General features: G+C 33.8%; 1 protein-coding gene across 1 annotated transcript in view; it reads left to right on the top strand.

The window, feature by feature from the left end:
- The first annotated feature begins 2,298 nt into the window (after nt 1-2,298).
- The window catches only part of LOC142233278 (uncharacterized), a 46,294-nt gene continuing 34,622 nt past the window's right edge, over nt 2,299-13,970 (top strand). Inside the window, exons 1-2 of the mRNA XM_075304138.1 lie at nt 2,299-3,333; nt 3,691-5,107. Of these exons, the coding sequence (XP_075160253.1) occupies nt 2,299-3,333; nt 3,691-5,107 (2,452 nt within the window). The remainder of the gene's footprint in view (nt 3,334-3,690; nt 5,108-13,970) is intronic.

Here is a 13,970-nt window from a genome sequence, read left to right as displayed (position 1 = left end):
TTAAAATCTTTAAATTTGTCTTGGAGAAGTGTACTAATTGAACTGCTCTGCTTGAGAAAATATCTATCAGCAAACCCCTCTGACATTTCAAAGGAAATTATAATATTTGATTCATGGTGGTGGGTATTTAAGATTCGGCGCGGCCGAACTTACTGCTGTATATACTTGTTCATGTTCAAGTTGCATCCGTTCTCGTGATACCTTCAATTCACGAATACGTGTTTGTCGTTTGGGTGCAGGATATATATTGTCTTATAGAATCTTGTTTCTCCTGAAAATACGATAAACACTATTCCTGACCGACAATTGCAGTAAGCTAAAAATTAAGTACTTTGTAAACTTCATACCACGAGACGAGAGTATTACGCTTATTTTCAATGTATCGGTTTAATATGCTGGTATCATAAAGAATACATATATGCATAATATTGTCAGATGTTTAGGTTATTTTACCTTTGAATTAAAATCTCTTCAGGGTCGTAAAAAATAATCCAAAAATAAAACAAAAGATTTCTTAATAGCCATTTGAAGTAATTAATATCTGCTGCAACTGCTAAAGACCAATCTCAAAATAAATCGTTTTCTTCCAATTCACGGTTAAAGTTCAATGATTCTTTGGCAAGCTGCACCTTATTTATTCTCATTATTATTTCTTGTGCAATTGATTATAGCTGAAATAGGGTATGCCTTTTTCACATCAAGGCCTTTACATGCAGAGAAGAAACATGATTGTCACAATCATATTCGAAGAGCAAAATAATATGATAGGAGCTATTTTTGCGGCGACCATGTAACATTTTAACCTGCAACCATGTTGGCTCACTGAACATGGTTCTAAGAAAAATGTAATTGTCCTCATCTAAAAAGTTATTATATTGATAAAAAGAATTTTGTTGGAATGAAAAGACAATGGTCACGATTTAAAATGTTATAGTATAGTAAAAATGTTTTTCTCCTAGTTAAAAGAACATAGTCACAATCTAAAATGTTTTGATCTTTATGAAAAAACTTTTTTCATCGTCGAAAAAAGGACGCCACTTGAGAAAAGAAAACACAAAATTAACTTTATTTATTTGTTTTTATTTATTTATAAACGAATTCATTGTTTATTTGTATTTATAATGCCGTTCAAGCAAACATCATATATTTTACACGGAAAATCCGTATTCTCCGTCCATTCCAAGAAACAATCAACACACGACGCGCAAAATGAAAATCATGTGTACGTGCTCAATGTTTTTATAAAATTCTTTTCGCTGCAAAATGGTTAAAAAATTAAATGGTCACGAAAAGAATGTAAATGGTCTTTATGGCCATGCAATGGTTCTAGACCTGTCTATACTTAACCTGTTAAAATACTTTTTTCCCTGTAAAAAAGTAAAAAAATTGAATGGTCATGTACATGATTTTCCCGACCATTTAATGGTCTCAAATTCTATCATTTAAATGATAGAACATGTTTGAGGTATTTGAGAACCATTCAAATGCTTATAGCCACCATGCATTTTTCTCCGCTCGAAAACTATTTTTACAAAGATAAAATACATGGTTTTCGCGGAAATTACATGCTCTAGATAAGCATTAAATGGATGCGGCAACCATGTCCAAACATGGTTTTTCTGTGCGTGTATGATGTGGTTGGTGCCAAAGAATTGCGCAATGTAAAATTAGAACAAGAAGATGGAAGATCTTTGTACTGAACCTATATCAGATTAAATATCTTTAAACATAATTTTTCATTTTTCACGAAAGCATAATTAATACTTTATGACGCTTAAAATTCTACAGTGGAACATTAGGGGATACTATAACAATTACTCTAATTTACAATTACTACTATCAAGACAAGATCCTGATATTATTTGCCTACAGGAGACAAAGTGCAAACGGAGTATTACTCCGTTTGTACCGAAATCGTATGCTGGGTATTTTTCGAATACTCACGATGCCGCTAAGAGCGGGGTTGCAATTCTGATTAAGAGGAACATACCTCACACAACCATTAGCTCCCGATCGGGTGCATGTTCACTTGGTCTTCAAATAGACTTAAATATGAAATTTAGTATTTTTTTTCTTTATTTACCACCTAATGAGTCTATCATTATTTCGGATCTTATCGACCTCACATCAGATATTAATACTCCTCTAATCATCCTTGGAGATCTGAACGCATGGAGCCCTTTGTGGGGGTCTTCCAAATCCAACAAAAGGGGGGAAATAATTGAGTCCTTCATAAACTGCACTGATCTATCAGTCTTGAACGACGGATCTCCCACTCATATTAGTACACATGGCACAATGACTCATATTGATGTCTCCTTGGTATCAATAGCCCTCTTTCCAAAGTGCCGTTGGTCCATAATAAAGGACCTACACAATAGTGATCATTTTCCCATTCTCACCACAGTCGACTACGGTTGTAAGGATTCCTGGGGCTTCCGACCCAAATTCTTAACTGACAAGGCTGATTGGGAAAGATTTTCCCTTAATATCATAAGATACTCCAAGAATTTACCTGCCACGGACAATGTTAATAGAGAAAGTGCCCAAATCAGGAGAATAATACGAATGTCCGCTAATGAGAGTATTCCACAGACAAAGAGAAAAGTCCTAAACAAAAATGTCCCATGGTGGTCTAGGGAGATGGAGATATTAAGGGAAAATAAGCAAAAGGCCTGGAGAAATTTTCGTCGCGATATGAATACATATAATCTTATTGAATATAGAAGACGAAACGCAGTGTTTAACAGGGCTAAAAAGGTTGCAAAATTAGAGGCGTTTAGAAAATTTACAGAGTCGATAAATCCTTCTTTATCAACTAGCTTTATGTGGCATAAAATTCGTTGTCTAACTGGTAATTTTTCCCCTCAAACTATACGATCCATAGATATAAACAGTACCTCCCTATCAGATTCTTTTGATATCTCTTCAGCATTCGCACATTATTGGTCCTCAAATTCTAGTGACTCGAATTTTTCCACTTTATTCTGCAATACAAAGGATCAAATATTGCTGCTTCCCCAATATAGAGGCACTTGCTCCTCTAAGACCAAACGCTTGGAAGAGCCGTTTTCTTTTCAGGAACTCTCGAGTTGCCTTAATTCTGTAAAGGGAAAAAGCGCAGGGTTAGACAGAATATCATATCCGATTATCAAGATGACCCCATTCTCTTTTAAGAGTCGCATTCTGGATCATTTCAATGATATTTTCAAGTGCGGAGTCATACCCCAATTTTTTAAGACGGCTACCGTGGTTCCCATTGTGAAACCCAACAAGCCAATCAATCAACTAGACTCATACAGACCAATATCTCTATTACCTTGTATCAGTAAGGTATTAGAAAGAATCGTGTCCAAGAGATTAATGTGGTTCATCAAGAGGTATAACCTACTATCCCCATATCAGGTGGGTTTTCAACCAGGATTAGGTACGACTGATGCTTTGTTATATATTGACCATCTCATATGCAAGAACCGCTCGAAGAGAAATCATACGTCTGTACTGTCGGTAGATTTTGTTAAAGCCTTCGACAGAATTGGCATTCACATTGTACTTCAGAAACTATCTGAATGGAAACTTGGTCCTAGAATGTACAATTTCATTAAATCCTTCTTAACCAACAGAAAATTTTCTGTTAGGGTTAACAACATTTTCTCTGATATAGTTTCACTACACAATGGGATTCCTCAGGGTTCCCCACTATCAGTCACTTTGTTTATCATAGCATTTGACGACTTAAGTAGAATACTAACCCAGAACAAACGTATTGAACACTGTCTATATGCAGATGATTTATATATCATTGTCAAAAATAAATCGAATATCTCTATCCAGGACGTACTTATCAACACCCTTAGTGTTATAGACGAATGGTCTAAAGTATCGGGAGCAAACATATCATTCGATAAAACCAAACATCTGCATATATGCAACAAACGGAACTGTAGACCTATTAATATTACTTATAACAATAACTACATTGAGAATTGCGATACATGTAAAATATTAGGAGTACATTTTGATCATAAGTATAATTTTAAGAATCATTGTATTAGTCTTAAGAAGAGTTTACAACCCCGGCTAAATATTATCAAATACTTATCGTCGCCTCGTAGTTATGTGCATACAAATAATCTTCTCAAAATCGCCCAAGCTATAATTCTGTCAAAAATAGACTATGGACTTATACTCTACAATGTTGCCCCAAAAACCGCTATGTCTGCAATCGAAAGCACTATGCATAATGCAATCAGATCCAGCCTACGTGCTTTTAGAACAACTCCAGTACAAAACTTATTAGCTGAGAGTGGATTCGAGTCACTACCCGAACGTTCATATAAACTGAAATGCCGACTTTCATACAAAACAATTTGCATACAACCCAACATCTTATCAAAGGAATTATTATTACTGGGTAAACGTAAGACTAATCTACGATGTCCTTCTGCCCTTTTCAGTATATTCAAAATATCCAAAAATTTGGGTCTGACCAAGTTCAAAACACATACTCATAAATACCCGCCATGGGCTTTAGATACAAAACTATTTGATGCCTCTCTAACAAATCTGAATAAGAACAATACCAACCCAACAATTTTTCGTTCCTTATCTAATGAAATATTTACAAATTATAAAATGGATGGTTGGGATATAGTCTTCACTGACGGTTCCAAAACCACTACGAACACCTCCTTCGCTGTTGTATCGGAAAATGGTGACATTCTATCAACAGGATTAGTCCATGAGGACTCCTCCATATATGATGCCGAAGCTCTCGCAATTCAAAAAGCATTGGAAATATGCAGTAAAAGACGGGGTAAAACTTTAATATGTTCAGACAGCCGATCTGTTTTTAATGCGTGTTCTAATTGCTGGAATAAGCACGAATTTATTGTCCAAATCCAACAACTTATGCTTGATATGAAAAACAGAGTAAAACTCATGTGGATCCCCAGCCATGTTGGCATAGCTGGGAATGAAAAAGCCGATTGCATAGCAAAAGAAATTCCCAGTTATTTCCCCACTTACAGTTTTATACCTGCCAATAAAAATTTTCTGATAAAATTGGCGCTAACATCTGCCAAACAAAATACAGACAGCCATTGGGGTACATACAACCACCTATATAAAACAATAAATCCTAACAGAACGCCTCTGAATTTACCCCCCAATACATCCTATCAAGCTAATAAATGTTTTACTCGTCTTCGACTCACGCACAGCAAACTCACGCATGGACATATTTTATCCCGAGATTCCCCACCGTTATGCGACTACTGCAAACAAACCAACCTCACTGCCAAACATTTTCTATCAGAATGCACATCACTTAAAACAATCTTTCGGAACATGTTACAAACCGACGATTTAGCAACTATCTTACAGCACCCCACCCAGGATAATATAAATAATATATACGCTCTTCTTAAATCTCTTAACTTACAAAACAAAATATAATGTACGCAAAACAAACAATAATTTTTATAATTTACTAACCCTTTTTTCTTTTATCTCATTTATATCACCTATATTGATTAGTCATAAGCCGATAGCTTTAGCTGCTAGTGCTTAAATTTTCTTTTTATTTATTGTAATTTTAATTATAATAAATATAGAAATAAATAAATAAATAAATAAAGAACAAGGGAGTGTATGTCAGCCTGAAGTTAAATCACAGAGATTTCGGCAGCAGTTAAACCATCCAGGTCTTTACCTATAACTCGATTACTTATTTTTTTTTATGGGAATAAAAGGTACAGCATTCTCGAAATTAATATTATGAATTTAACAATAACTTAGAAATGGCACTACCATTTGGCCAAAATACAATGAGGGAAAAAGTAGTGTAATGCCAAGGCAACATTTTTTTTTGCGAAACGAAATCGCACTAAGATTACAGGCTGCTGTTGAATCACTAATGGTTTGCTGTCCAGTGCAGTCGTTGAGACTTTTACAAGCTATTAAAACATTCAAAGGTTGATTTGCAAATCAGCGAATGCGATCAATCTGTAGGATTTTGACATGCGTTCGAATCCCTGATATTTCGGTCTGCACCTGAAACACTGAGTTTTCGTCTCGCAAAACACTTAGTGAGATCTACATCTGCATATCATTCACTGAGAATAAAATCCAAAATTTATAGAGGATGAACAATTTTATATAAAAAAAAACATTTTAACAAAATGTTCTATAGAAATAAAATTTTGACCAAATTTTCTATAGAAATAAAATTTTCTACAGACGCAAAATTTTGACAAAATTTTCTACAGACGTAAAATTTTAACAAAATTTTCTATAGAAATAAAATTTTGACAAATTTTCTACAGAAATAAAATTTTGACAAAATTTTCTATAGAAATAAAATTTTGAGAAAATTTGCTTTAGAAATAAAATTTTGACAAAATTTTCTATATAAATAAAATTTTAACAAAATTTTCTACAGACGTAAAATTTTGACAAAATTTTCTACAGACGTAAAATTTTAACAAAATTTTCTATAGAAATAAAATTTTGACAAAATTTTCTACAGAAATAAAATTTTGACAAAATTTTCTATAGAAATAAAATTTTGAGAAAATTTGCTTTAGAAATAAAATTTTGACAAAATTTTCTATAAAAATTCATATTTGACAAAAAAATGTATAGAAATAAAATTTTGTTATAATTTTCGATGGAAATAATATTTTGACAAAATTTTCCACAGATATAAAATTTTGAGAAAATTTGCTATAGAAATAGAAATTGTGCAAAATTTTCTTTATAAATAAAATTTTGACAAAATTTTCTATAGAAATAAAATTTGGTAATGGTTTGACAAATAGAAGTACAACTTTAACAAAATTTCTTATAGAAATAAAATTTTTACAAAATTTAAATTTAATAAATTTAAATTTTAACAATAAGATAATAAAACATTACTTTCGAAGACACATTTTTTACATAATAACAAGGAAAATTTAATCAAAAAGTTGAAGTAAAATTTTTTTATACCCTCCACAATAGGATGCGGGTATATTAACTTTGTCATTCCGTTTGTAACACATCGAAATATTGCTCTACGACCCCATAAAGTATATATATTCTGGGTCGTGGTGAAATTCTGAGTCGATCTGAGCATGTCCGTCCGTCTGTTGATATCACGCTAACTTCCGAACGAAATAAGCTATCGACTTGAAACTTGGCACAAGTAGTTGTTATTGATGTAGGTCGGATGGTATTGCAAATGGGCCATATCGGTTCACTTTTACGTATAGCCCCCATATAAACGAACCCCCGATTTGGCTTTCGGAGCCTCTAAGAGAAGCAAATTTCATCCCATCCGGCTGAAATTTGGTACATTGTGTTAGTATATGGTCTTTAACAACCATGCAAAAATTGGTCTACATCGGTCAATAATTATATATAGCCCCCATATAAACCGATCCCCCGATTTGGATTGCGGAGCCTCTAAGAGAAGCAAATTTCATCCGATCCGGCTGAAATTTGGTACATGGTGTTAGTATATGGCCTCAAACACCCATACAAAAATTGGTCGAAATCGGTCCATAATTATATATAGCCCCCATATAAACCGATCCCCAGATTTGACCTCCGGAGCCCCTTGGAAGAGCACAATTCATCCGATTCGGTTGAAATTTGGTACGTGATGTTAGTATATGGTATCCAACAATCATGCATGAATTGGTTCATATTAGTCCATAATTATATATAGCCCCCATATAAACCGATCCCCAGATTTGACCTCCGGTGCCTTTTGGAGAAGCAAAATTCATCCGATCTGATTGAAATTTGGTTCGCAATTTTACTATATGATATTTAACAACCATGCCAAAAGTGGTCCATATCAGTCCATAATCATATATAGCCCCCATATAAACCGATCCTGAGATTTGGTTTTGGAACCTCTTGGATGAGCAAATTTCATCCGAGTCAGTTGAAATTTGGTACATTGTGCTAGTATATGGCCGTTAACAACCATGCCTAACTAGGTCCATATCGGTCTATAGTTATATATAGCCCTCAGATAAATCGATCCCCAATCACACAAAAATTGGTCCATATCAAGTTCATAATTGTATATAGCCCCCATATAAGCGACGCCCATATTTCAATTCTGGCTCCCTACGTACCGTGCATAAGTCCATATCGATTCGTTATTATGTGTTGACTTACATAAATTTTTGTCTAATATATACCACGTGTGGACTAACTCACAATTTAGAAAACGATTTAAGATACCACAACCCAAGTAATTCGATTGTGTATAACAGTCTGTCGTAGAAGTTTGTACGCAATCCATGGTGGAGGTTACATAAGATTCGGCCTGGCCGAACTTACGGCTGTTTATACTTGTTTATAAATAAAATGGTACTGTTTTATATTTCCTTGGAAATATATATAAAATTTTGTTTTTATTCCGATTTTAAGTGAAATTACTTCAAGAAACTTTATATTATATTCTGTCTAATATATATCCATCTTAACTTGAACTACGATAAAAAAAGATCACACATGAAAATTAATAGAAGGCCTGGACTACCACAGACCTGTATAAGTTACTTCTGTATTCAATTGCAATATCCTCTAATTGAAAAAAAAAATCAATTAATATATTTTAAAGATTGTTATTTTTTTTTTAAATTTTCTGTTGAGGTTTTGGGGGATGTTCACCAATAAACGGCATTAAGAAATACGATGGCAATAGCATTGTAGAATGGACCATAAAATTCTCTTAAGCTGTATTGTTTTCTTTTTCTTTTTGACTTCTACTTAAAGCGACCAAGATGAGGAGGCGATGGACTGAACAGACAAAAAAGTCACGAATTTGTTACTGTTCTGGTGTTGAATGCGATTTTTTGTTTCTTTAGTTTGGGCATGATGCTCTATTCCATATAGGATTTTTAGATGAACCTTCCGTTTACTGCTCCAGCATGTATGGACAGATATAACCCCAACAAAAATTTTAAGTCTTTGTTCAATTGATTCACTCGAAACCACACAGAACCAAATATAGAGTGGCATAGAATAGAAAAGTAGTGAATGGTGGTCGCACCAAACTGCAACCAACTGAATAAAGGGGGAAGGAAATACAGTTTTAATATCTCAAATCACGACATTCACAAGCGCCATCATGTCCTACATGCTACTTAACAACATGTTTTCAATTTTTAATACCTTTGTGTTGCATTCAACACAGAATTGGGAACCCAAAAAAAAAAATATCCCTAAGAAATGAAGCAGCCCAAAATTCAGCAGCATAACCAGGCTGCTGCCACCAACAACCATTGCCACCATCACAAAGCGACAACACAATAATAGAGTCACTAGAAGGAGATTGCCAAGGAAAAACTTTGAAGTTCTTTCGGGCAATGCTAACTTGAACTTCAGTAGCTTAAATATGTACGATTACAATAAGATATGAATGTAGTATATGGACGGACCCAGAGTGGATAGATGAGTTAATTTTTTGTTTCATATACGAGGTTGGTATTATTTTCGATTTTTTGTTGTGGCGACTATGTAATATTTTCTCCGCTACCATGTTCGCGCAGTGAACATGATTTTAAGATCAAAGAAAATCTAGTTACAAGATACAGACATGTACTCAAAATATAAGAGAACAAATGTCAAAGAATGGAGTGCCATGAGAAAATGTATATACGTCCGTACCAAACTTTATGTACCCTCCACTATGGACTGCGTTCAAAGTTCTACTAAAGAAAGTCATCCTAATCGAGTTACTTGGATTGTGATACCAATTTTCGATGGTAAGGAATAGTTTTATTTTCCGAAGCATATTTTTTAGGGACGTTAACTTAGTAAACCGTACCCTTAGACCTGAAAACAAACTTGACACATTCGAACTCTTTTAAAGAGAAGGGCAAGGAGAAGTCGGCCACAAAAATTGAGGAGAGGGTGTTCTTTTGCTACAATTCTTTTAATTATACCCTCCACCATATGATTATATTAACTTTGTCATTCCGTTTGCAACATTACGAAATATTGCTCTACGACCCCATAATGTATATATATTCTGGATCGTGGTGAAATTCTGAGTCGATCTGAGCATGTCCGTCCGTCTGTTGAAATCACGCTAACTTCCGAACGAAACAAGCTATCGACTTGAAACTTGGCACAAGTAATTGTTATTGAGTTAGGTCGGATGTTATTGGTCCACTTTTACGTATAGCCCCCATATAAACGGACCCTCAGATTTGGCTTGCGGAGCCTCTAAGAGAAGTACATTTCATCCGATCCGGCTAAAATTTGGTACATGGTGTTGGTATAGGGTCTCTAACAACCACGCAAAAATTGGTCCACATCAGTCCATAATTATATGTAGCCCCCATATAAACTGATCCCCAGATTTGGCTTGCGAAGCCTCTAAGAGAAGCATATTTCATGTGATCCGGCTACAATTTGGTACATGGTGTTGGTATATGGTCTCTAACAACCGTGCAAAAATTGGTTCACATCGGTCCTAATTATATAAAGCCCCCAAATAAACCGATCCCCAGATTTGGCTTGCGGAGCCTCTAAGAGAAACTTATTTCTCCGATCCGGCTAAAATGTGGAACACGGTATTGGTATATAGTCTATAACAACCACACAAAAATTGGTCCACATCGGTCCATAATTATATATAGCCCCCATATAACCCATCCCCAGATTTGGCTTGTGGAGCCTCAAAGATAAGCAAATTTCCTCCGATCCTGCTGAAATTTGGTACATGATGTTGGTATATGGTCTTTAACAAACATGCAAAAATTTGTCCACATCGGTTCATAATTATATATAGCCCCCATATAAAACGATCCCCAGATTTGACCTCCGGAGCCTCTAAGAGAAGCAAATTTCATCCGATTCGGTTGAAATTTGGAACATGGTGTTAGTATATGGTCTCTAACCGTGCGAGAATTAGTCCATGTCAATCCATAACTATATCTGTCCCCCATATAAACCGATCCCCTGGTTTGGTTTGCGAAGCCTCTAAGAGAAGCATATTTCATGTGATCCGGCTAAAATTTGAAACATGGTGTTGGTGTATGGTCTCTAACAACCATGAAAAAATTGGTCCACATCGGTCCATAATTATATATAGCCCCCATATAAACCGATCCCCCGATTTGGCTTGTGGAGGTTCTAAGAGAATCAAATTTCATCCGATCCGGCTGAAATTTGGTACATGGTGTTAGTATATTGTCTCTAACAATCATAGAGAAATTGGTCCACATCGGTTCATAATTATATATAGCCCCCATATAAAACGTTTTCCAGATTTGACCTCCGGAGCCTCTTGGAGGAGCAAAATTCATCCGATCCGGTTCAAATTTGGAACGTGGTGTTAGTATAAGGCCGCTAATAACCATACCAAAATTGGTCCATATCGGTCTTTAGTTATATATAGCCGATCTCCAATCACATAAAAATTGGTCCATATCATGGTTGCCACTCGAGCCAAAAATAATTTAACAAAATTTTATTTCTATAGAAAATTTTGTCAAAATTTTATAGAAAATTTTGTCAAACTTTTATTTCTATAGAAAATTTTGTCAAAATTTTATTTCTATAGAAAATTTTGTTAAAATTTTATTCGGTTCATAATCATGGTTGGCACTCGACACAAAAATAATCTACCAAAATTTTATTTCTATAGAAAATTTTGTTAAAATTTTATTTCTATAGGAAATTTTGTCAAAATTTTATTTCTATAGAAAATTTTGTCAAAATTTTATTTCTATAAAAAATTTTGTCAACATTTTATTTCTATAGAAAATTTTGTTAAAATTTTATTTCTATAGAAAATTTTGTCAAAATTTTATTTCTATAGAAAATTTTGTTAAAATTTTATTCGGTTCATAATCATGGTTGGCCCTCGACCCAAAAATAATCTACCAAAATTTTATTTCTATAGAAAATTTTGTTAAAATTTTATTTCTATAGGAAATTTTGTCAAAATTTTATTTCTATAGAAAATTTTGTCAAAATTTTATTTCTATAAAAAATTTTGTCAACATTTTATTTCTATAGAAAATTTTGTTAAAATTTTATTTCTATAGAAAAATTTGTCAAAATTTTATTTCTATAGAAAATTTTGTCAAAATTTTATTTCTATAGAAAATTTTGTCAAAATTTTATTTCTATAGAAAATTTTGTTAAAATTTTATTCGGTTCATAATCATGGTTGGCACTCGAGCCAAAAATAATCTACCAAAATTTTATTTCTATAGAAAATTTTGTCAAAATTTTATTTCTATAGAAAATTTTGTCAAAATTTTATTTCTATAGAAAATGTTATCAAAATTTTATTTCTATAAAAAATTTGGTCAAAATTTTATTTCTATAGAAAATTTTGTCAAAATTTTATTTCTGCAGAAAACTTTGTCAAAATTTTATTTCTATAGAAAATTTTGTCAAAATTTTATTTCTATAGACAATTTTGTCAAAATTTTATTTCTGTAGAAAATTTTGTTAAAATTTTTCTTGTATAGAAAGTTTTGTCAAACTGAATTATGTACGTCGGCCCTTTTATGTTTAATATATATTTACCCCGTATGGACAAACTTACAATTGAGAACGCGGTGTTAAGAAGTTTTAAGATACCTTGCCATCGGCAATTGTTACCGCAACCCAAGTAATTCTATTGTGGATGACAGTATTTAGTACAAGTTTCTATACAATCCATGGTGGAAGGTACATAAGATTCGGCCTGGCCGAACTTACGGCCGTATATACTTGTTTAATTTAATATATACCACGTATGGACTTACTTACAATTTAGAAGACCGTGTTAGGAGGTTTTAAGATAACATGCCATCGGCAAGCGTTACCGCAACCCAAGTAATTCGATTGTGGATGGCAGCATTTAGAAGAAGTTTCTACGCAATCCATGGTGGAGGGTATGTCAAATAAGATTCGGCCGAACTTACGGCCGTATATACTTGTTACGATTTGTATTCACGTCGCTCCTACTCCATCCTCTACATTTCTTGTGAATTTCAAGCGTTTTTTTTATCAAGGGAAGGTAATCTTCTTACAACATATCGGAAAATTAAGCATCATATTTGAACTACATAAAGAGAATCCCAATATATCGGAAAAATTAAAAGTAGTTAAAAAAATGTTGGGCACGGAGAATATGCCTTTCCTGAACATATACCGGAAAATGAAGCATCCTCCACGTTGCCTGTCGATTTCAATGTTCGAAAAATCGGAGTAAAGGGAACCCACTGCTCTCCTTCGCTCCTCCCCGACCAGATATCGGAAAATCCCGTTTGGTAACATAACAACGCTTTGTAGAAATCTCAAAATGTGGAGTAAAACTTAGTTCAATTTTCGTGCGTGGTAGTTCATCTTCCTATAAAACAGTTCACTTTTCGTACTTTTCGGTGTAGAGAGCCAAAATTGAAATATGGGGGTCGCTTTTATAGGGGGCTATATACAATTATGAACCGATATGGGCCAATGTTTGCATGGTTGTTAGAGACCATATACTAACATCACGTACCAAATTTCAACGGGATCGGATGAAATTTGCTCCTCTAAGAGGCTTCGCAAGCCAAATCTGGGGATCGGTTTATATGGGGGCTATACGTAAAAGTGATCCAATATGGCCATTTGCAGTACCATCCGACCCACATCAATAACAACTACTTATGCCAAGTTTCAAGTCGATAACTTGTTTCGTTCGGATGAGATTTCAACAGACGGACGGACGGCCGTCACAATTTTATTTCTATAGAAAATTTTGTCAAAATTTTATTTCTATAGAAAATTTTGTTAAAATTTTATTCGGTTCATAATCATGGTTGGCACTCGAGCCAAAAATAATCTACCAAAATTTTATTTCTATAGAAAATTTTGTCAAAATTTTATTTCTATAGAAAATTTTGTCAAAATTTTATTTCTATAGAAAATTTTGTCAAAATTTTATTTCTATAGAAAATGTTATCAAAATTTTATTTCTATAA

This window comes from Haematobia irritans, chromosome 1 (assembly GCF_050003625.1).
Source record: "Haematobia irritans isolate KBUSLIRL chromosome 1, ASM5000362v1, whole genome shotgun sequence".
Classification (NCBI taxonomy): Eukaryota; Metazoa; Arthropoda; class Insecta; order Diptera; family Muscidae; genus Haematobia; species Haematobia irritans.
This window is presented reverse-complemented; position numbering and strand designations above follow the sequence as displayed.